We start from the raw sequence: 24602 nt of genomic DNA, 5'->3' as shown, positions 1-24602 counted from the left end.
AGCTCTCCTTCGAGGATGGAGGTAGTAACTTTTAATAGAATAATATCATTAAATATTATTCTTTAATACACGTGTCATAATCTTAAAGTATAAATATCAATGAACGGAGAGAGTAAGTAATAATATAATGAGCTTCGGGCGATGGGTTTTTGAGGAAATTACGTGTTCCGATAGAGGATTCAAAGGGAATTGGAAGCATAAAAGACTAAGAACGTATGAAGTGTTATTTCAATGAATAAAAGACTAAGAACATATGTCTGTCCTTCCATGTATCTCATGTTCTATCCATTGAAGTAACACTCCATACGTTTTTAGTCTTTATGTTTCCAATTCCCTTTGAATCCCCTATCGGAACATTGGCGCCTACCATGGGGTGGAACCCACAACCACAAGAAGAAACAAAAAAGGGCAACGTTTTGGGTTTGTCCGTTTCATGAACATCCAGGATCCATCGCGATTGGAGTGGGAATTAGACAGGATCCTAATTGGATCAACAAAGCTACATGCAAATCTTCTCAAATACTCCAACGAGCCAGTAAGAACACGGGCTCAAGGTGCTGGGAATCCTCGACAACCAGAAGCACGTAAGGTAGAGAAAGCACAAAGTTAACAATATTTATTACACTTCTTAATATGTGTGCATCTTCTCTAAGTGCACACTTATTCTGAAACGGAGGGAGTATTTGATAAGATTTGAACCTTTAATGTGTAGAGACATAAAGATATTACTATTTCAACGATGGGTTAAAATATAGATAAAGAGAGAGATTTTATCTATAAATAGGTATGGTCTCAAATCACAAGCGTCAAGTTTTCCTCTTTTCCTAATATCCCATTATCATAAAGCTAAAAACAAACTTAAATTAAATGACTTCTCTAATGTTACCGTTTGTTAATTTAGAAGACCAACTCAGTCTCCATTCCTTTTATCATTTGTTATAGGTTTATGTAGCTCAAGTGATAAGAGTTAGGGACATAAGGGTTGAGTGGGATGAAGGGTTCATGGTTCGAACCCCGAGGAGGACTAATTTACTAACAACTACTCCCCCATTCCTAATTATAAGACATAGTTTTACATTTTTCATGTTCCTAAATATATGACATTTTACAATAATATAGTAAAAAGTATTGTCATCTTCCATATATACCTCTTACATTAATTGTATGTTTTTATTTCCAAAATTTTAATTACCACCTACCATTAATGCAATGATTACTAGTGAGAGAAAATAACAAAGAGTAAATATGAAAGCGTGTATGATTTTTTAAAACCAATACACTAATTAGACACATTTAGTGCTTCCTTAATAAGATTAATTTTTTGTATTAGGTCTTATAATTAGGAACAGCTGAAATGACATTTCCCTATAAAAAAAAATGCTTCCGCACTACAATTATTGTTGTGCTTGTGCACTCTCAAATTTAATCCATAGAGATATAGCTAGCTTAAAAGCACATTTTAAAATGCCACCTAATATATATATTAAATGCATGATTTGTGGTCTCAAACTATCAATACGTAGAGCCCACTAGTAATTTGACGTATCCCTTTCATAGCTACCAAGCCGAATTTTTATCACACTTTAATTATTTGATGTATCCCACTACACCGGTTTTTTGGGTTGCAGGAGGAAATTAAGATAGCCCACTACATTGTTAAAGTCTTTGGTAAATTGTGTAAGCGGTAAATTGTATGTATATTTTTTTTTTTATTGGATTGAAGTACCATTTATATCTCAACTTAATATACTTTTGGTTTATCAAAAAATAATAATGATGACAAATAATGTACATTTTAAACTGAAAATGACTTTTTAATGTACATTTTTTAAAAAATTGATCGCAATACTCACTTTAAAAAAATTATTGATTGGTTAAAATTTATACGGGATTCACTTCTAATTTTGTAGGACTCTAATGAATTTCAACTAATTAATGAAAGAGTCTTAGAAAGAAAGTGTTAAAGTATTTAGTACTACAACTCCTCAATTTTTTGTCATTGATTTTGATTGAGTCTTGCATGCGGCAGCATAAACTAAGGTAATAATATGATTGAAAAATAATTATAATAACACTATAAAAAGTTCATATGTATGTACAATTTTACATTCTAAAGTTATCAATCTACACTTATGTAGTGATAAAGATAACAATTGAAACAATTTTTCAACTTATTTGGTTTGCAAATGTTTTCTCACAGCTGATAGTAATGAGACTAATTCCATGAGGCTCTACGATTACGTTAAATGGATTGATCAGACCTCTCACAACAAACATTTATTCAACTTCAGTCATTATTATTTTTCTCTATTATGCTTCATCGAGTAATTTTTACTAATATATCATAGATAAAAAAAAATATTTAAACATTTTTTAATAATGCACATATATGTTATAGTTAATATTGAATACCTTTTAGCGTTATTTTTCAATTTAAAAATATTTTATCCATATTATTTATTATTAAATAATTTTAATTTTTAATATTTTTCAAATGCAAAACTTAAGATAATTTCAGTGTTTTTATTTTAAAAAAATTAATTTTAAGTTGATGAATGTTGTAATTTAATGTAAGTAGTTGAATATTTTTTGACAATACAATTTTTTTCAGTTGTTAATTATTTTTGAATACATTATTACAAAGGTATGAGATTTTTATGGTTTAATTTAATGTAAAACTCAAATCTTCTTTACATATAAATTGTTTTTTTAATTTTAAAACTATTTTATTTAAATTATTTGTTAATAAATATTATTTTCTTATTGAATTTAATTCTTAATATTTGTGAAATACAAAACTCAAGTAAATTTTAAGTTTATGAATGTTGTTATTTAATATAAGTAGTTGAATAGTTTTTGACAATATAAATAATTTTATTTTAATTTTATTATTGTTTAATATATATATTTATTACAATTTTATTTTGGAATGTTTTTAATACATTGCAACACTTGAATTTTGTTTATGTATTTAATGCTAAAACTCAAGTGTGCTTTATATATATATATATATATATATATATATATATATATATATATATATATATATAAAAGTCTCACTTTCAATTTAATAAGACAAATGTTAATTAAGTGAGTATTGCAAGCAATTCTCATAACATAACTCAATTTTATTTTTATTCTTTAAAAATACCACGCGGTGCACGCTACTTACAAATAGGTATTAGTATGCAAGGATGGACATTGCTAAAAATCTTGGTATTCATAACTTCTACTTGTCCACAGTGGACTCAGGAACTATTCAACACTTTTTCAGGGGAAAGACCATTTTAGTCACGGGTGCAACGGGCTTCTTAGCAAAAGGTACTTTATGTACTACTGCAAATTACATGCATGCATATCTAAGTAGTCAAGTAAGTATAGTGAATAATTTCACGTATCATCAATATCCTTGATAATGAATTTGCCTTTATGCAGTTTTTGTGGAAAAGATACTAAGGATCCAACCAGAGATAAGAAAAATGTATCTTCTCTTAAGAGCTTCAAACGATGATTTAGCCGCCAATCGTTTGCAAGATGAGGTGCATTATCTTCAATTCATCTAATTACAAATTATTTATGTAAATCACATTGATTGTTTGGATCTATTTTATGTATGATAGATCATTGGGACATATTTGTTTAGAGTGCTACGAGATGAGTGGGGAGAAGATTTTGATTCTTTCATGTCAAAGAAGGTTATAGTCATCCCGGGAGATGTTTCTTTGGAGAACTTGGGATTGAAAGATGAAGATCTTAAAAATGAGATGTTGAAAGAGATAGAAGTGCTTGTCAATTTTGCTGCATCTACCAAATTTGATGAAAGGTATCCTAAAATAATCAACTTTTATGCATTGACACTCCCTTTCTCTTTTATTTCAATTATTCCACTCTTTTTTTTATGTTATTAGAATTTATAAGACCTAACTTAATTTAATCATAAAATTAGTTTAAATGTGAAAATTGATGAATCTTTTATAAGGACTATCTTAGTTGTATCTCTAATTAATGTGCGACTTTTAACACTCTCTCTCACCTCTAAAACTGAACATTTGAAGCTTGAAATTTACAAGATTAGACATTTACAGGTAGTTCATATATGAGACGTCTCCATCAACAACGAGATTTAAGATAAACTTTAATATTATATTAGAATTTAAAGTTATGCGATTTCAAATTCTAATATAGTAAATCAAAATTTATCATAAATTATTTATTGGAAATCATATATGGACCACCCGAAAATGCTCATTTCTGCAAAGTGATAAAATATGTTAAAAAATCTTACATGACAAAAATATTCAATCATACCTCCAACTTAACTTTTGGGAGTACGTACATCTAATTACCCAAATTATAATATATCTTGGTATGGAATAAACTGGTGAAGAATTTTTTTACAGCAAAATGTTCATCGCGTTATTTTTTTCTTCTTCTTGTTCAATACATTCGATATTTTGAATAAAAAATATTCTTGTAGATTTGACATCTCGATGGGTGTTAATACAACGGGGGCTTTGAATGTCTTGAACTTCGCAAAGAGTTGTCATGAAATAAATGTTCTTCTCCACATATCAACCGGTAAGCATAAACGTGATGTAACCAACCCAATTACTTCTTAAACTGTGGTTACTAAAGTGAGTATGATAATCATTAATTAAGTTCTTTTAGAATTCATTTAGGTATAATACTATAAATTTATACAATATATTATGAAGTTATCTATTATCTGATACTAATGTTGTATTACTATTATATAGGCTTACCATCGATCTACTCTATTACATTAAATCGATTGATTATTTAACCAAATCTATAGATGTGGGATAGCTACATGCATCAAAATATTTCAATCTCAATTTTTGGTTTTAATAACATGTAAACCGTTACTACACCGTCACCACCACGACCACTACCGCCACAAATGACATCAGCACCACACCCTCAACAACCACCAAGAAACAAAGTTACAAGTTGTTGACTTAAGACTTGGCAAACAGTAATGAGAGGATGATAACTTTGATTGGGCGGTCTCACCGGCGGTCAATAGAAGCAGTGGTTTGTTGTGTATTTGGAGAAAAGGGGTCTTTAGAGTTCAAGAGAAGGTATGTGATATGATTCTCGTTTCATCAGTTCGAAGAGTTCATAGGGAGATGAGGATATTCAGTGCAGTTTAATTAATATCTACGCACCGTGTGATATGGAGGGGAAGAGGAAATTGTGAGAAGATTTTTTGGCATGAAAAAACATAAGCGTGTGTCCAAATTGGTGCCTTCTAAGTGACTTCATTACAGTTCGAACTCTTGAAGAGAGACGGGGGGCTTTCAGCTGAATCAGTGCAAAATAGAAGAGAACTGGAATACTTCAATGCCTTTATAGAAGATGTAGAGTTATGTGATATCCCTGTGGTAGGAAAACAAATTCACTTGGTACAGGCCTAATGGTCAAGCGATGAGTAGGCTTGACCGTTTCCTTGTTTCCAATGAATGGTTATCCTTTTGGTCGGATTGTGTGCTAGAAGTCATAGAGAGGGAGATCTCATACCATTGCCTGTTGCTGTTACATTTTGCTAGGCACATGGGGACCCTTCCCTTTTAGGGTGTTCAACTATTGGTTCCAGGATATTAGATTTAAAGCCTTTGTGGAAACTAGTTGGCCCATGAGGCTAAAGGGTGGGGAACTTTTGTGGTAAAAGAGAAACTAAAAGGACTCAAAAAACAATTAAAAGTATGGAATAAAGAGGTTTTTAGGAACTTAAACACTAAAAGAAATGGGTTAGTGCTAGAGCTGAATACTCTAGATAGAAAGACAGAGGATGTTCTTCTAAATGTAGAGGATGTTGCGAGGAGGAAGGCTTTAGAGGCTGAATATTGGAGACTTTCCAATCTAAATGAATCTTTGTTATGCCAAAAAGCAAGGGTAAATTGGTTCAAGAAAGGGGACGTGAATACAAAATTCTTTCATGGTATGGTGAATTGGAGAAGAAGGATGAATTCTTTGATTGAGCTAAATATATATGGCAGATGAAGTGAAGAGTCGTTAGAAGTTAGAAGAGAAGTGAAAGACTTCTTCTCTCGAAAATTCAGGGAGGATCACTAGACCTCCCCTAAGCTGGATGTTGTACCTTTTCGTCAACTCTCACAAGTACACAAATGTTCTTTAACTTCCAAGTTTGACATTGATGAAGTGAAGGAAGCGGTGTGGGATTGTGATGGCGACAAGAGTCCAGGTCTGAATGACTATAAATTTAAATTTATCAAATCATTCTAGCACCTTTTACAAGGGGATTTCAGGAGGATGCTTGATGAATTCCATGCGAACGAAAAGTAGACCAAAGGGACTAACACATCATTCATTGTTTTAGTTTCAAAGGTGGACTCTCCACAAGGGATAAAAGACTTTTGGCCCATTTCCCTAGTGGGTTGTATGTATAAGGTGGTGTCCAAAATATTGACAAAAAGGCTAAAAAGCGTGTCGCCTAGCCTTATTGATGAAAATCAATAAGCTTTTCCTGGCGGGATAAACCTTCTTGATTGTGTTCTTATTGCAAATGAGTTGGTTCATGAAGCCAAAAGAGAAGAAGATCACCTACAACGGTTTTTTAAGTTGACTATGAGAAAGCCTATGACTCAGTTAAATGCCAACGTTACTCCATTGTCAAACTTCTACCCTTTCTTTCTTGTAACTTGGAATCCTGAGGAGCTTACGATTTGGGATCTTGTCATTATGAAGATCAGGAAACGTTTGTCTAATTGGAAACAAAAAACCTTATCTTTTGGTGGCAGATTGTGTCTTGTTAAAAGCGTGCTTACAGCACTTCCTTTATACTATCTCTTCTTCTTTAAAGTACCCATTGGATTTTTGAAGGAAAGAAAAAAAAATTATTGAGAAGGTTGCTTTGGGGCGCTTTTGAGGATGAAAATAAAATAGCCTAGCTGAGTTGGAGCCGACTTTGTAGACCAAATGAGGAGAGTGGTCTAGGAATTAAAGATTGGGGTCCTTTCAACAAGGCATTATTGGGTAAATGGAGGTGGAGAATGTTGAAGGGGAGGGATAGTCTATGGTGCAAGGTCATTCAAGCTAAACATAAGAACAATTCCTCTTAATGCTTCATCATGGTGAAAGGACTTGCATCTAATGTGCTTTGATGACGGTTCTGGGGGATGGATGGAAGAAGGACTGAACAGGAAGGTTGGCGAAGGAAATGATACTGATTTCTGGAATGTTAATTGGCTGGGCACATGAGTGCTTTGTGACCAATTTGAGAGACTCTACAACCTTTCAATCCAAAAGAACCATTGCATTAAGGATATGGGAATGTGGAGCAACAGAACTAGGCAGTGGGATCTAAGGTGGTGTAGAGAAATCTACTAAGCAGAGAAAAAAATCTTATGGAAGAGTTGAGACAACACGTGGAGGCTCACACCCTTACAGAGTGAGTAGTAGATAAATGGGTTTGGTCCAAGGAGAAGGGGAGCTTATTCAGTCAAATCAACGTACGCAATCCTTCAAGGTGAGTTAGCGGAACTTGCAGATAGAGTTTTCTATAAGCTATGGACCTTAAGGGTTCCCTCAAATGCCTTATCCCTTGCTTGGAAATTTCTTCTAAACCGCATTCAGTCGAAGGAAAACTTGAGACGAAGGGGACTCCTAAAAAATGTATCTGAAGCTTTGTGTTCCCTATGTTCTGCAACCGAGGAATCAATCTCATTCCTATTCTTCACCTGCAATCTTACCTATAAATTTTGGACATAGGTCTTCGCTTGGCTAGGAATCTGTACAACACTTCCCAATGAAGGCAATTCCCATTTTCTCCAAAGCCAGTCAAGCTGCTATGGAAGAGACAGAAAACAGGGGATGAGTATTATCTGGTTGGCTTCAATCTGGTATATTTGGTCAATCCGTTATAAGGTGATCTTTAGACAAGGGGACATTGATTTATCCACCACTCTAGATTTGATTCAATACCGGTCATGGATTTGGCCTAAATCAAAACCAAAGGCTTCTCCTTTTCGTTATATGAATGGTCCTCAAACCTACTCTGTTGTCTGGGAACACTGTTATTGTTTACCTATGATCAGTTATGTCTTGTGTCTTGCTGTATTGGGCCCTTGCACTAGTGTGGTAGGATAGGGACCTTTTGACTGCAATTTGTAAGATCAACATGCTCCAATACCTTGTTTATGCACTAAGCCTCTGTGAGGGCTCTGCGATCTTGCATTAGGTGGCTCTACTGCAACTTTGGGTCTAGTTGGATAATATTTTTAGTATTTTGTACCTTGCTTTAGAAGGTGTAACACAAGGTTGATCCTAGTCCTTGTCTCCTACCTAATGACAGGTTTTGTTGTTACTTTAGGAGGGATTGTGGTTGTTATTTACACCGTCGATCAGCTTTTGCTTTCTTTCTTATGTTGCTGGTTTTGTTTTATCTTTTTTGTTTTTCCTTCTTCTTTACTTGTATCTTTATCTATATATTAAGGGTTGAAGTACCCCTGGTACTCCATTTTAATGCAATACTTTTGACATATAAAAAAAAACTACCATCACCACCACCTTAAACCGCTGCCACCAACATCGTCATCGCCACCACCACCTATACAACCACCTCTTTCACCACCACCCACACCCTGCTCCACCACTACCATTGTAGCTACTATCACCATCATTTACCACCGCCACTGGCGTCACCACCACTCTTTAACAATGTCCCCTATAACCGCTATCATACCCTCCACCATCTTCACCACCGTCATCGCTATCATCACCACCACCACCACCGCAACTTCCACCGCCACCGTCACCCCTACTATCAAACCATCCACCATCATCATTACCACCACCAGTAGCGCTACGCTTCAACCACCACCAACTCCATTGTCCCCACAACCATTATTACTTCCACCACTACAACCACCTCCATATTTGATTTTTATATTATCTATTATTATTCAATGCTTCACCATACATATAGATTGCATTTATTTAAACAACATGGTAAGTTATACAGTATTGACCATTGTTGCCAATCTCTAGAGGTATCTCTTAATCTCTTACGAGATTACGATATCACGTACCAAAAACGAGAGTAGCGGGGGGTAATAACTGTTTTTTCAAATCTCGGCTGATATCTCGAGATATCTCTTAATCTCGTGTAATATCGCGAGATTACCACGAGCTAACGAGATTAGCTTGTTTTGTTAAAAATATCATAAAATGTTTTGTCTAAGGCTATTTCAATCATTTAACCCACAAAATTTTAGGGTTTTCACTCAAATCTGTCGTTCTTGCCACTCAGCTCTATCGTCCTTTCCACTTCTTCTCTCATCTTGGTGTGCGCAAACTTCACTTATCCTCTCGCACGACCACCAGCGCAACTTCCTCCTCCTCCGACGCGGCTTCCTCTTCCTTTTGATGAAATCCAATCTGATGATGAATGGATAACTAAAGAGGTGATGTAGAGGAGAATGATATTTATGGTCATGATGATATTGTGGATATCATTGAATTAGTTCAAGATAACATTGAGAATTTGGTTCTTGATCCTAATGTTGGAGGGTTTAAGTCTATCTCATCTGAGGAAGAAGTTGATGGTGATGATAATTCTAGTTGTTCTAAATTCGACGGTGTTGTAGGATTTTAAATTTGCATGACTAGTGACTTATTTCTTCTTTTTTTAAGTTTATCCTAACTTGTATTGATGTTTTGTTAACTTGTTATGACTTATGTACTTTAGGTTTGGATATTTGGTAATTTTATGCATGATTTTAATTGTCATTGTTGGATAATTTTTAGTACTATTAGTGTGACTTAATCATTATTATAGTTTTAAAAGTATTATTTTTGCACGAGGTAATCTCTTATGAGATTACGTTATGAGATTACGTTACGAGATTACCTCACCTCCACGAGATTAGGTAATCTCTAGAGATTGACAACCATGGTATTGACCAAACGTTGGATATTATAAAATTTTATCAGACTTTATCCTATCAGTCCTAATATTATCATGTTTTATACTATCAAGTCAATCTTAAACTATAGTACAACACACCAAACATACTTTTATTTACTTTTTAAAATAAATAATCATTATTAATGATTGTGATGCTCACTTTATAACATAAAGTCAGTAGAGAAGTTGCACCTCATTTAAGCTAGCTCCCCATAATTAAACCGTTGTTGACTTGTTGGTAATATTAAATTTCAGCATACGTGTCTGGAGAGATTGCGGATGGAGAAGCTGTAAAAGAAAAACCATTTGAGATGACTCAAAGCCTGAAAAAGAACTCAAAATTAGACATACATGTAGAAATGAACTTGTTGGAGAAAAAATTGGATGAGCTTCGAGCAAAGAATGCAAGTGAAATCACCATCAAATATGCAATGAAAGATTATGGACTCGAAAGGTTATTAAATTCTTATTTTGTTGTTTCATATATTCTTAATTATAGTTACATACAATATCCACTAATCTAGCATTAATGGAAAAGCAGAGCAAATTTATATGGTTGGCCAAACACATACGTGTTCACAAAAGCAATGGGAGAGATGCTTCTGGTTCATTATAAGGATAATGTGCCATTAATCATAATACGCCCCACCATGGTAACTAGTACCTACAAGGATCCTTTTCCTGGTTGGATCGAAGGTATAAGGTAAATGTTCATCATTTATTAATTTCCCAAATATATATTCAATTAGATAACATGAATGAAATTTCTCAACAAGAAAAAGGATCCATGGGATGAAATATTTCTTTCTACTCCATCCAGTTACTTACCTTTTTTATTACCCTCCGAATGGGTGAAACCTATTATGTTATGTATCATATATTGTTTTTGTGTCACCGTCTGACCTAAGTTCCTCGTCGGAAAAATTATTGAAAAATATCCTCTTGTTTGTAAATTGTTCGGGGCAGGTCCTCGTCGGAACCCGGAGCTCCGACGAGTGATGATTTGAATCGCTGACTGGGATAAATATACTTACGTGAATTTAAAAAAAATAAAAAAATTACACGTGCATTATCGAAGTCTCTAAGAGCTTGTCTTGGGTCAATATGCCAACTTTTAATTTAATTTTTTTTATACCTCTTAACTCTATTTTTAATTTCTGGCTACGTACAGGACTGTTGACAGTGTGATATGTGGCTATGGTCAAGGGAAATTAGCATGTTTTCTTGGTCATCCCAAGACAATTTTAGATATGGTAGGTTTTGTAAGTCTGGGTTTCGATCATGCATATTTTAATTAATTGTTACGTGAGCCTCCAAAAGTTTAAAATTCTAGTATATTTTATCTTGTTCTTATTTTAATTTTTCCAATATCGAATTTAACTCCATATTATTTTCACATGTATGATGATGTATCTTTTTTATGTGCAACATATATAGATATACTTCCAACTTTTGTTAATTTGCTACTAGCAATAATTATAAGATCTAAATTTTGGGCAATGATATATGTAGATACCAGCAGACATGGTGATCAATTGTGTGATCACAGCAATTGTGGCTCATTCAAATCAAGTTTCTAAGAATTTCATCTACCATGTTGCTTCTTCATCGAGAAATCCTCTCAGAATTTCAGATGTTATTAACATTACGTTTCACTATTTTACCAAATCTCCTCTCAAAAGTAAAAATGGAACACCAATAATTGTTTCCAAAATGCAACTATTGACAAGTATGGCTGCTTTCCAGAGTTATATGAAGAACAGATATGTCTTGCCACTAAAGGTTTGTTAAATATGCATGTGGTCAAGCACAACCTGCTTTTTTTATCTTATCCTTGAAGTAGTGTTTATATACTAATTAATTAACCTCTTACATGATTTCTTTTGGCAAATTTGGAAGGTGTTAAATGTGGTCAACGAAGTGTTTTGCCACTTCTTCCAAGATGTTTATGATGACAATTTCAACAAAATCCAAAAAGTGATAGGACTGGGAAAAATGTACAAACCATACGTATTTTTCAAGGCTGTGTATGTGATTTCTTAGTCTATATATAACTATTTAGAAGTTATGCTTGAACTACTTACATTTTCACATGATCTTCATAGTTCATACTCATGATACATGAAAAACCTTGAATTACAGATTTGATGATACAAACACAGAAAATTTACGAAGGGAAACAAAGAGACATCTTAACAAGGAGGCTGTGGGATTAGGCTTTGATCCCTACAGCATTGATTGGACGGACTACATGATGAACACTCACATTCCTGGCCTCACCAAGTATGCATTAATGAAGTAGGATTGTTTCTATTTAAGCTGTTTTCAAAATAGAAATGTCCTCTACAATGAATGGGGCTAATATGCAGCTTTTTCCGTTTTCAATATCCTTTATTATTGTGTCACTCAAAATCTATGGACACGATTTATTTGAAGATGACAAAGACTTGGGAAGACGCTCCTGACTATATTCTAGCCTTATTTCTCAAGAAAATGAAGTTTTTATATATATATATATATATATATATATATATATTATGGAATTACAGGCTAGGTCATCCTAGCTAGGTTCAATTATGTGAAACATATGCTTTCTCATTTTTCAATAATGAGAATTTATCTTCTTTTACTCATGAAACATGCACGGCAATTTGCTAAGCATCATCGTTCTCCTAATCTGTCTCAATTTTACAAGTCATCTCCAGTCCCTTCTCAGTCATCCATAGATGTTTGGGGTGCTGGTAGGAATCAACAACCTCGGTCGGTGGTTTGACACCTAATTGGTTACCCTCACCCTCTGTTTCTTAGAGTAACACTTTTTTTTATAAGCCATTAGAATAACACTTAACCTCATTCTCACTTAAAATATACATTCCACACCACCTTTCCTAACCTCACTCTTAAATATGCTAAGAGAATAGTGCTCTTTAACTCATGAGTCATGGTTAATGTAGAAAACAAAATCCAAATAATATTGCTCCTCTCATAGTCTTTGATCAATGGTAGCGGGCACTGGGTTCTTCAAATGAAAATGTTAGCTTTTGCACTATGCTCGGAAATTTCATCATCAAATGCTGCCAATCCTCCTCAACAACTAGAAGCCACTTAATGAAATTTATTGATAAAAATATCGAAATAGGATTCCTTTATCAAATCCAGATTTTAAAATTGAAGTTCCGGCCGGTCTCTATCTCAAATATGATGGATTCTGCCTTACAAAGGCCTTATAACATAGATTCTAAAAAGCAAAATTTCTCTTTGTAAAATAACTCTTATGACTCTTATGATAAGGGATAGCTGCTTTAAATTTGTTGGAGTAAAAATTGTGAATGAACTAGTCTCCCATCGAATATGTAAGCAAGAGCGACTTTATAAGTGAAATGACTCACTCACCCATTACCTTAAGATTTTGTGGTGAATGTATGTGTGGATGATGTCCTAGACCACTTATGCTTTTAGCATTTTAATTAACCAAATGTGTGGATGATAAACTCCCAAACACCTAATGAGCCGCAAGACTATAAAGAGTCTAGCTGCGTGGTATCAGAGCCAATGATGTGACCATGGTCAAAGACGATTGAAGTCGATGGTGTGCACCGATCGAGTGAAATGTTAATGGCGAGTGAAGCCAATGATGCAACCATGAAGCAGTGACGGATCTAGGAATTTTAAGTTGTGGGGGCAAAATTTCTTTTGATTGAGATATGATCCTATTATCTATTAGAAAGTTTGATGAAAATTTTGACCTTAAACCAAAATGATAAGAAAGTTTTTTCAAGTCATATTTTTCATAGGTTTATTTATTTATTTTTTGTCAAATAACTAATTATCTCAAAAATTTAAACTGGTAGATAAAAGTTGCATTAATGAGTTTTATATTTTATTCTACACACCTCTTCGAGCGAGAGCCCTTAAAAATCAAATTCCAAATTACTTAATTATGCTAAAAGCTTAAACTAAAATAAAAACACATGAATTATTTTATATTAAATTCTTAAAATTTTCATTGTACTCAAGAGTTCTATTAATAAGTGTGTTTCATTAATACGAATAAATATTAATGAAAAAAGTAGTTACAAATTTCGTTAGCATTGAAGGTATAAGTGATAAAAAATGACAATATCATAGTAAAGTATTAATTTGCAGCTAAATGAACGACCAACAATTAAGAAAAATGGGGTAAGGGCCTAATGGGTACATTGGAAGCTCTTAAAGACAAGATAAAAGTGATGAAGGTAAATTTAATTGGTAGCTGATTGGCTGGTTCCCTTGAGCCGCTAATCTCACAGATAGCAGGTTCCATTAACAAAAATGTAATTTACATACATGTAAACAAGATAGTAAATGTTAGTGGCAGATGTCATCTATGGGGGCATTAAGTATTAACGTGGGGGCATGGTTTAGTAGTAATATCCTAATTCTATATATAGCATTGGCTTATTGCTGGTATTATCAAAAATCTCGTGGGGGCATATGCCCCACCCTAGCCCAACGTGCATCCGCCCCTGCCATGAAGTGAGAATTTGGTGGCGACTCAAGTCAAAATTCGATGGCGAGTGAAGTCAATGATGCAACCATGATGTGACAACTCCTTGTATCATTAAATCATCCCGGAAGTGTGAAGATTAGAAGCCAGTGAGCCTCGTTGTTGAGCTCTATAAGATGTACGAAGTGAAGTGCTCAAGGTGAGTAAAAGAGAGAGGGGGGGGGGGAGAAAGGAAAAAAGAAGGGAAAAAATTAAATTCCCAAAAAAATTTGAAAAAGTAAGAAAATGAAAATACATGAACAAGTCAGTTAGATTTGAAGGAGAGTAAAATAATTGAAAATAGATTCATAATTGAAGGGAAGCGTTGAAGTAACAATTGTGAATGAAATAGGCCCACATTCGATATATAAGCACGAGTTAAAGACTTTATAAGTGGAAGGACCCACTCGCCCTTTGCCTTAAGGTTTTACGGTGAATGTAAGTGAATGATGTCCTAGACCACTTATGCACTTAGCCTCTTTACCCAATGTGTGGATGGTAAACTCCAAATCTCCTCATGAGCCGTAAGACTGTGAAAAGTCTAACGTTCCACTGACCCACTGACCCATTGCAGTAAGTTTTTATGGTGAATGTATGTGGATGATTTCCTAGACAACTTATGCTCTTAGCCTCTTGACCTAATGTGTGGATGGTAAACTCTCAACCCCCCTTGAGCCGTAAGACTGTGGTGCTCTAACGTTTCGTTGCGCCACTCCAACAGTGGTATCAAAGCCGATGATGTGACCATGGTCAACGACGAGTGATGTCGATGGTGTGCGACGACCAAGTGAAATGTCAATGGCGAGTGAAATTAAACCAATCATGCAACCGTGAAGTAACAATGGTGTGACGACCGAAGTGAAAGATCGATGACGAGTGAAGCTAATGATGCAACCATGATGTGACGACTCATTGTATCGTTACTCATCTCGAAAGTGTGGGCCACTATATGCTCTTTGTCTCTTAACCCAATGTGTGGATGATAAACTTCCAACCCCCTCATGAGCTGTAAGACTATGAAGCTCTAGCGTTCTGCTATGCCACTCTAACAAAATTCATCCACTCTGAACCCATCCTTGAACTTCAATGCAAATGTTGAAAGACCATTTTTCACATCCCTTACGATCAGGGTCCATGGTTAATTTGTGTACCCTCTAAATTAACAGACAAAAATATGGATTACACGAAATTAACAGCGAAAGGGGACGGACCCACAAAAATGTGAATTTAACAAATTAACACATAAAGAAGGAGATGTCGATAGAGAAATATGGAAAATGAGATTTCAATCAAAAACTGAAACTACCACCATTCTGCAAAAAATACAAGGTTAACGACGACGAAATCAGAGCGTGAAAGAGCACGACACAAAGGAGACGAGGGGGAAAGACTTTTTCTCTCACACAAAGGAGCACGAAGTGGAAGGAAGTCGTAGTGCAGGTTGGGGCAAAGTTGATCAGGGTTAGTCTAAGGGTCCCAACATCGACTCATCCTTACCGATCTCTCTATTTCCCGATCCCCCCCCCCCCTCTCTCTCTTGAAGTGGCTTGTTAAGTTTTGGGGAGGGGAACGAAAGAGCTTTTCCTTTTTCGAAAGGGGGAGGGAAACAGGTGAAAATGATGCGAAAAAGAAAAATTTGTTAATTTTTTTTTGTTTGGATCTTAAAATTAGCGTTGATCCAGCCAATGCTAACTTTGAGCCACATAGTCTGAGCCTTCTTTTTAGCCGACGCTAATTAGCGTAACATGGACTTAGCTAACGCTACTCTAAAGTAATTAAATCCTTATTTTAACACTTTATGTTGGATAAGGCGACGGAAACCAACATTAATTAGTGTCGGCATCGGGCCGGACACTTAATTTTTACGAGACCATTTGATTTCCTATAGTTATCTTGTAGTTGGACGAATCTTAGAAATGGTATGTTTTGAACTATAACTCTTAATTAAATGAGATGAATTGAACTATTGTAACTCTGTGGAAGTGTATGTATCTTCTCCACTTTCAATATAAAAATATATATCTTTGGACATATATTGATTTGTACATGTTAACATCTGAAATTCCATCTAACTTGAAAAAGAATTGACTTAATTCCACTTTGGGCCCCCGATCTTTCACAAATGAGCGATCGGGGTCCCCCGTGTTTAAACGTAGCGGTCAGGCACCCCAACGTTTCAAAAACGTGCGATCGGGGCCCTTCTGTTATGTTCCGTTAGTTTGACCAAACGAAGCAGTGATGTGGATTTTCTTTTTCATTTTAAGATTAAATTTTTCACCCAAAAATCCCCCCTAATTCAGAAACACGCTTCCCCCCAATTTTTTACCCTAATTTCACCCTAATTTAGCAAGAGAAAGAGAAGAGGAGAAGAGGGTGAGTCGCCGGAAATCGCCTCCGGCGGCGGCGCACGGCGGTTCACGGCGGAGGTCGTCGGAATTTTCTTTGTGGGTTTTGTTGCGGACGAGGAGAGGAGCACAGCGGTGGTGTTGGTTTGTCGAGATCGTGAGCGGTTCGCCGTAGATCGGACTTTGAAGGCGACGGTCCTAGGTTTTCATGGTGGTGATGGCTTCCACGTGGTGGCCATGGTGGCTGCCCTTTAGGTTCGCGCGAGGATGATGAGGAGGTGATGGTGTGACCGGCGGTGGCTCTCATGGAAGAAGAAGAAGAAGGAGGCGCAGTGATGGTGGGCGGTGGCTCTCATGGAAGAAGAAGAAGAAGAAGAAGAAGAAGAAGAAGAAGGAGGCCCAGTGATGGTGGTGTGGCCAGCGGCGAGCTCGCGTGAGGAAGCTCGCGGCGGTGGTGGCTTGGCCGAAGAGCAGTGGCGGCGACCATGAAGAAGAAGATGAAGTGAGAAAAATGGAGAAGAATGGAGAAGAAAGTGAGAAAGGGAGAGATGTCGAGATTGAGAGAGAATCTGGGGGGGGGGGGAATTTTTGGGTAAAAAAATAATATTAAAATGAAAAAGAAAATCCACGTCACTAGTTCCGTTAGTCAAACTAACGGAACATAACAGAAGGGCCCCGATCGCACGTTTTTGAAACGTTGGGGTGCCTGACCGCTACGTTTAAACACGGGGGGCCCCGATCGCTCATTTGTGAAAGATCAGGGGCCCAAAGTGGAATTAAGCCAAAAGAATTTGAGGAAGATCTCATCCTCTAATTTGAAGACAATCTAACTAACTAATGTGAAGGATGTCGCCTTTATTTTCTCTCATTTTTTAGTGTCCTAAATTCATAAAAATGTCATCCTACTATGAATGATTCATATTCTTCATATCATGTGATTCTGAATCATGATTTTCAATTTCCTCTAACAAATGTTTAGTAAACTTTTGAAAAATTTCTGCCACCCTTTTTTAAGCTTCATCATATAGTCAGAAGTCAGGTCCTTCTCGTCACTGAAAGAATAGTGGACTCCATCAATTTGAAGTCAATTGGCTTTGTCAAATAAGCATCCATACCCACCCCCAAACATTTGGCTTCATCACATGACATTGCATGAGCTGTAAGAGCAACAATTGGAATGTGCAATCCAGTTCCCACTTCTGATTTTCTGATTTCTTTTGTTGCCTCATAGCCATCCATCTTTGGCATCTGTTTTATTTCACAAAAAAGAAGGAATCAGAACATTGGAGCTAAAATACAGCATGACATTTACTTCTTGTAGAAAATAACTATTTAACATATTGGACTATAATCTTTGGAACTGTTTTTGATGAATTTAATTTTATGATAGAAAATTAGTTTTTCTTTTATATGCTTGATTTCCTTAAGCAAGGTCTCAGGTTCAAGTCCTATGTATGGAAAAAAATCCGCTAGGAGTGCTAGCCCTATGAGAATGTGGAGGTCCAGGGCTCAAACAGGATTATCTCCCATGGAGGATACTTGTGTTAGATGAAAAAATTAAATCATGAAACTATGCATATACCTGACAATCCATTAGGACCAAGTCATATGGGGGACAATTTAGGATCTCAGTTTGAGATGATCTTATGTTTCTTTCCTTTAGGAGAGACTCCCTTCTACCATCTTCAACACCAAGCATGCCATTCAGAGCATCCACTGCCTGTTGTCCATCACCTACAGCAACAACAGTGGCTCCCATTTTTTCAAGCATTATGGTTGCAACTCTTTGAATCACCGGTGTATCTTCTGCTAGCAATATCCTCACACCTTCAAGAGATTTCTTCCCATTTACTGCTCTACTTGAGCTATTGGCCCTACGCATCTCGCCACATTCAGAATCTTCACCTGTTGAAAAGGTTCCTAGTTTAGTCACATCCTTGGAGTTGGGGTTGCTCTGATATGACCCTTCTTTCCTTGGAGTATTATGTTCCATATGTTCATGTGCTAATCCTACTAAGCAGTTATTTATCTGGTATTGTGATGAAGAATAGGATCTAACTACCTCTTCTCTTTGTTTATCTCCACTGGCACAAACAAAATTAGACCCACCCATTTCAGATATGTCAGAACCATCCGAGCTTGCAAGATCACAATGAGTATAATCAATCTCAAGACTCTCATGCAAATCACCCCCTTTATTTTTCCTTTGCAACTCAACATTTTTCTCCTTTATGACAGCTTCCAAAACATGAATCATCTTTGTTTTGTAAAGGGGTTTATTGACTGTGAGTATGTGTCCTTTCTTGCGAAGCTCCATTTTTATGGTGTTGTTGTTGTCATGGTTTAGTACCCAAACAAATTTTGCTCTCCCACGGTACTTGTGAAGGAAGTTAAGCTGTTCTTTCCATATATCTGTGCTTAAGTCAAGTAGTTCAATGTCAACAGCAATGACATATGCTGGGTTTGTCAATTCCTGTATGCTCAAAAATTTAGACTTCAAGCGCTCAAGTAGTGGATAATGTGCATCGAAGCCATTATTATAGGCTGGACTTCTTGCGTGAAAGAGTTCCCTTAGAATTTGTGTTAATCCATTCCATTCAGACGCCTCCAGAGTGATCACCCCGTTTTGCTGTAACCATTTAGATGTTGTTAATCGACCCCTATCGCCATGTAGTGCTAGCAGAACCTGCATTTGACACTTCTTACAATTTCAGGCCTGCTTATTATCTTTGCAGTCACTCAGTGCCAAGGTGATTATACTCACCACTAAGCCATTGTTACTGAAATCTGCTTGACAATGTTGTTCTGTGGCATCTACCGGGGCACTAAGACATAGGTATAATCGCATAAGTGTTCCTGGGCCTTCCTTTTTGACAACCTTGATTTCTCCACCCATCTTATTAACCTGCCATTGAAGATATGGAATGATATTATGTGCAACCCTGCAGAGTGCAGACTCGGGTTAATTTAGAAGGGAAAGGACAAATACAAGTGAGTTTGTAGACTTTGAGATGAAAAGACTACTCTGCTAATATAAGGTCATGATTTTTCTTGATCACCTTAGAGTCTAAATCATGAAACCGATAAGTTTCACCTATTTAGATGATATGATTGTAAGAAATTTCTGGGTTGGAGACTCAATTAATGAATAGAAGTATAGAACCTTTGTGTATGACATCTCATTGCAGGTAGATTCTTGAAGTTGTGACCGTTTTCGTTGTGTTTACAAAAGGTATGCAATTTACCTAAGTGTAGATCCAAATCAAATTGATTCCTACAGTGATTGCATGTTTGAGCTTGCACAAGGGGACACATTTTGTCTTTCAACAAGCACAAGCATCATGAATAGTTATGGTCCTGGACTTGAATAACATTTTACACATTAAGGGCTTTACTCACCAAGGATCTGACAATGCAAAGACCAAGACCAGTGCCTCCATGCCTGAAATGAGAAAAGGTTCCAGAACTCCTTAAATATTCAGCTCATAACATTCAAAATTCTCTTTAAATTGTTGGATATAGGCTCATATTAATTTCGAAGTTCATTGACAATCTCAATAATAATTGTTATCTAAAAAATAATTTCTTGCAGAATTGTATTCTGTCTTTGTTACAAGTTTAAATCACTTACAGTCTAGTTGTTGATGGATCTGCTTGCTCAAAGCTTTCAAACACAGAATCCCATTTACACGGGTCAATACCTATGAATGAATATAAATTAGTCATGAACTGAGAAAAGCATGAAAAGCAAATCATTGTGATTTAGCCTTAAAAGTTAATACTGGTTTTCTTTTGCCATAAAAGGGACTGTTTTGAATGCAGTTATTCCAGAAAAAGAATTTGGTTCATACCACAGCCAGTGTCATCAACCTCAAACCAAAGTATCATTTTGTTATCACTATTTGAAATCTTCTTTACATGGTTTTCATGTTGCTTAGTTCTTGTCTTCTGTAAATACCCTGATTTTGGATTGTCACTACAAGAATTGGGGTTTTCACACCATCCTCGCAGAATAATGTGACCCGCTGTAAACCATTTCAAAGAGTTAAGGTTAGTATTCATTCAGAGTTTCAGTGCTCGGTTGATCCAAAGCATTTGAACCATTTGAAATCATTGACATTGTCAAGAAACATGTTAGTGAATATTGGCTTACATAGAGTAAACTTAATTGAGTTGTTGATCAAATTTGCAAAAATTTGAACTACCCTAGCAGAATCACCTCGGACTAGCTTTGGCATATCATCTGCAGAAAATTACCATCATGCAACAAAAGCTTGTTGAGAAATTTCTATTCACATACTTTAAACTGAAATGAACTTCATCAATCTCATGCAACCAAAATAAGATTCATACCAGACAGATCTAAAATTATCTCTACACTGTGATTAATACATTGAACAGAAAACATATCTACAAGCCCTTCAAGTTCCCGTCCCAAGTCAAATTCTGCATTCTCTAGGACTAGTTTTCCCGATTCCACCTGTAATCTAAAAATTATCAGATGTCTTTTGGGAATGAGTGTTGTTTTGATGCAATGGTAAATGAACTTCACATTGGTAATTTTGTATTCATTTCAGTAATTGCTCTAAGCATGAGAACGAAGTTTCTTGAACAAAAGGCTAAGCTTATATCTCACCTTGCTCAGATCCAAGATGTTATTAAGTAGACGGAGGAGGGCAGTTGAGCATTTCCTTATCTGGGTAACTGTTGCACATTGTTCATTTGTGAGATGATCATCAGATATGAGAATGTCAAGTAACCCGATCACCGCTGCCATAGGCGTCCTCAGTTCATGACTGTAATGCATTCAAGGAAACCAATATTGTAGGACATTTGTGAACATGTTTTCGAGGAAATTCAGGTCAACAGCATGTTACTAATTCTCCTTGGGGGAGATGAACTTATAATATGAGTTTAGAGTAACTTGTGTACATGACTATTACATTATCTTGATTATAGAGATCAATAAGCATCATTTCAAAAAACAATGAGGTCTAGAAATACATAAAAGATGTATACTTAACTATCACAGGCTCTTTCCGACCCCTGAGCAATTGAAGGACTTATTTTACCTTGTTCTCTAAATTATAAATTTGAATCATAAATTGTATAAAGCATATGATATGATTATGAGACATGTATGATGGATTAAATAAGATAGATACCTAAGAGTGGAAAAAGTAGGCACTTTTTTTATATGGTGGAAGCTAAATTAGTGTTTCTTAGATTCACACTGAATTTTAAAAACCAACCTCATATTTGCAAGAAACTGGCTTTTATAGTTGCTAGATGCCTCTGCCTTCCTTCTTGCTTCCAAGTGACTGATCAGTTCTGCTCTTAGTTTCATTTCCTTTGATACTCCATTTGTCAATATCAAAATACAAACACATCCAATGACAATAATACACACTGATGCAGATATCAGAATAACCAATGTTTTGAAGGCTCTTTCATCCGCCTCCCCCATGATATGCTTTCTTGGAATGATTATTACACCCACCTGCACAAATATTAAGCCAGTAACTTCTAAACAATCAAAGTGTATACCATAAACTATAATAGGCTACTTGTTTAATCAAAATTGAAGTAAAATAGTGGCAGGAAATTTTCCGAGAATTTCTGTTTAGCAGAATATCGTATATAGATGATTGTAAAAATTTAAAATCGATGTTACACACAAGATAAAATGTAAGGAACAGGTGCAGGGTCTTTAAATGTACCAGAGGAAGCCTCTTCAAGTTTAGGAAGAAGGAGTCAATGTAATATTGTTGGTGGCCTAGTTTTACATTCTCTACATGAACCTCATGACTTGGAGGGAAATGATTGCCATAGGTTTTCTGCAGCCACTGTGCTCCATGTCTTATCGCTTCATTTTCACTTCCAACAGCCATCTTAAGCTTAGTTGAATTTGTCAACAGAGGGTCATGTGTGGAAGTTGCAAGCAAATAACCCTCTTGGGAGGTCAAATACATGTGACCACCATGCAAATCAACTAGCTCTTTCATCAGCTGCCCCACACTGTAAAGTGCAGTGGTGACACCCACGACCGCGACAATGCTCTTATTAGAAGAGTCCCAAACTGGCAATGCTGCAGAGAGCAATGGTGAATCTGTGAACTTGCTCACTGCAACGTGCCACGAAGCTACACCATCAGGTACTTGGGAGAGGCCAGCAATGTTGATTGAGTCTTCTGGGGCAATTTTCATTGCTTTCCCAATCTTCTCACCTGTAACAGGATCCAGCGGTTCGCGATACCAAATCGAAGAGTTTTTACCATGAATGTCTTTATCATTCCAAGAAGCCATGGAGTAATTTGCAAGATCAGAATAAATGTAACAAGTGTGATTGTCCTTCAGGTTTCTATGGAATGCCTGGACAAACCCGTTTCTATACTTGACAGTTATTGAGTCGAGAGCTTTTCTACTAGAAAACAATGCCCATGTAACAGCCTTCATAGCTCCATACATCTGCAAAAAATTGGAACAGTAAAAACAAGAAAATTTCTAAGTGGTATGAAACATGGTACAAACATTGCTAGAATATGAGAGTGAATAGTCCCTCAATGATATAGGGTCAGTCAACTTAGTCCATGAAAGATGGAAATAGGCAAAATAGTCACTGAAAGAAAAAAACCATAAATTTAGTCATTGAAATTTGGTTTCCTCTTTCAGGTACTATTTTGCCTATTTTAGATAGTGAAGAAAGACCCTATATTTTTTTGAGGACTTAAGTGACCATTCAATGTAGAATATGATGAATAAATCAACATTGACCTCAACTTGCTCTGCTTGAGTGGCAAGGTTGCTGTGGCTTCTGATAACATACTCAGATAGCTTGACCTGAGAGGCTGTAATTTCAGCAGTGGAATTCAAAATGTTCCACATCCTCAAGATGGGGCGTTGCAGAAGTTCATAACGCAGGTCATATGCCAAGCTATTAAGAGACTTTGTTGTGTAAATCTTTGTGAAATGCCATGTCAAGAAAGTTAGTAGACCAATCAAGATAGCTAGCATGACCTGCATATAACAAAATATTCTCTTAATCCAACAAAATTAGGTTTATATGTATCTCAACACAAAGGGTCTAATCTAGTTTTTCAATATCAACTGGCTCTCCTTTAGTATCAATGAATAACTTTCTATCTACAAATCAATCTTATTGTAATTGCAGCTAGTACTCAATTAGACATAAAGTTCCAATGATTTGGGGAAAAATTAACTGACCATGATTGCAAGGCGAACCACAAAGACACTGTAGTATGATGAGAGACATTGAGCACTGGCATACTGGAATTCTTCTTTTTCCACATCTCTGTGGAGATTTGATCTTCTCCCAGTTGGCAATCTGGTTTTCTTGCAAGTGGCAAAACTCCATAATTTATCAAAAAGGTGTATGCACTTGGTAGCCATTGGAGAACTTGAACCTGGTGAACATACAGAACTTTCAGAAGAGCTTTAGTCTTTTGTCTTCTGGCACTTGTAACTCACTGTTAGATTACTTAAAGCAGGTAAGTAGCAATCCTACTAGTGTGTGAGACAGAATCAAGTTACATTATTTTAGATGGATAAAAGTTTTGAGTGTGTTTGTTTCCGGTTACCACCATAGTGTCAGAACATGTTGTAAATTTCTCATAAAGATACTTATATATCAGCTCATCAACATAACTCTTACATCAACTGCAAAAATTGCAACAATCTTTTGTGAAAAGTCGCACGTCCTTAGCACCTGACCCACCTGTGATTAGAATCGAGTTATATTCTTACATAATTATTAGAAAAAAATT

The 24602-nt window shown here is 36.0% G+C and overlaps 2 protein-coding genes across 4 annotated transcripts; one reads left to right on the top strand and one right to left on the bottom strand.

Moving 5' to 3' along the window:
- The first annotated feature begins 3209 nt into the window (after positions 1–3209).
- On the top strand, positions 3210–12461 carry LOC130713596 (probable fatty acyl-CoA reductase 4). Of its 3 annotated transcripts, none has more exons than XM_057563370.1 (10): positions 3210–3321; positions 3436–3539; positions 3621–3823; positions 4478–4578; positions 10205–10403; positions 10491–10652; positions 11121–11202; positions 11462–11731; positions 11849–11946; positions 12092–12461. In XM_057563370.1, exons 2-10 carry the CDS (start codon positions 3480–3482, stop codon positions 12249–12251), a joined length of 1335 nt encoding a protein of 444 aa, XP_057419353.1. In that variant the 5' UTR covers positions 3210–3321; positions 3436–3479; the 3' UTR covers positions 12252–12461. The 3 variants fall into 3 exon arrangements, with proteins under 3 accessions (XP_057419353.1, XP_057419352.1, XP_057419354.1); XM_057563369.1 differs by having other exon boundaries at positions 11849–11976; XM_057563371.1 differs by lacking the exon at positions 11462–11731 and having other exon boundaries at positions 11849–11976.
- Positions 12462–17650: 5189 nt separating this feature from the next.
- Positions 17651–24407, bottom strand: LOC130710912 (histidine kinase 1-like). The gene is made up of 13 exons (XM_057560305.1): positions 24043–24407; positions 23593–23835; positions 22540–23286; positions 22072–22319; positions 21456–21615; positions 21173–21299; positions 20973–21062; positions 20671–20844; positions 20451–20520; positions 20219–20261; positions 19584–19724; positions 18402–19505; positions 17651–18067 (listed from the first exon to the last, which is right to left on the bottom strand). The coding sequence occupies exons 1-13, from the start codon at positions 24226–24228 to the stop codon at positions 17855–17857; spliced, it is 3546 nt and encodes a 1181-aa protein (XP_057416288.1). The 5' UTR covers positions 24229–24407; the 3' UTR covers positions 17651–17854.
- Between the last annotated feature and the right edge of the window lie 195 nt (positions 24408–24602).

Source organism: Lotus japonicus, chromosome 4, assembly GCF_012489685.1.
Source record: "Lotus japonicus ecotype B-129 chromosome 4, LjGifu_v1.2".
NCBI lineage: Eukaryota > Viridiplantae > Streptophyta > Magnoliopsida > Fabales > Fabaceae > Lotus > Lotus japonicus.
Note: the sequence above shows the minus strand (reverse complement) of the source record. Positions and strands in the feature narration are given on the sequence as shown.

Excerpts from the sequence above, each read along its gene's own strand:
- LOC130710912 (XM_057560305.1), bottom strand. The coding sequence starts at position 24,228 with ATGGCTACCAAGTGCATACACCTTTTTGATAAATTATGGAGTTTTGCC. Across the intron at positions 23,287-23,592 it reads CTCAAGCAGAGCAAGTTGAG|ATGTATGGAGCTATGAAGGC; the intron begins GTCAATGTTGAT and ends AATTTTTTGCAG. Across the intron at positions 18,068-18,401 it reads TGGTCCTAATGGATTGTCAG|ATGCCAAAGATGGATGGCTA; the intron begins GTATATGCATAG and ends GAAATAAAACAG.
- LOC130713596 (XM_057563369.1), top strand. The coding sequence starts at position 3,480 with ATGTATCTTCTCTTAAGAGCTTCAAACGATGATTTAGCCGCCAATCGT. Across the intron at positions 4,579-10,204 it reads TCTTCTCCACATATCAACCG|CATACGTGTCTGGAGAGATT; the intron begins GTAAGCATAAAC and ends ATTAAATTTCAG. Across the intron at positions 11,732-11,848 it reads GATATGTCTTGCCACTAAAG|GTGTTAAATGTGGTCAACGA; the intron begins GTTTGTTAAATA and ends CAAATTTGGAAG.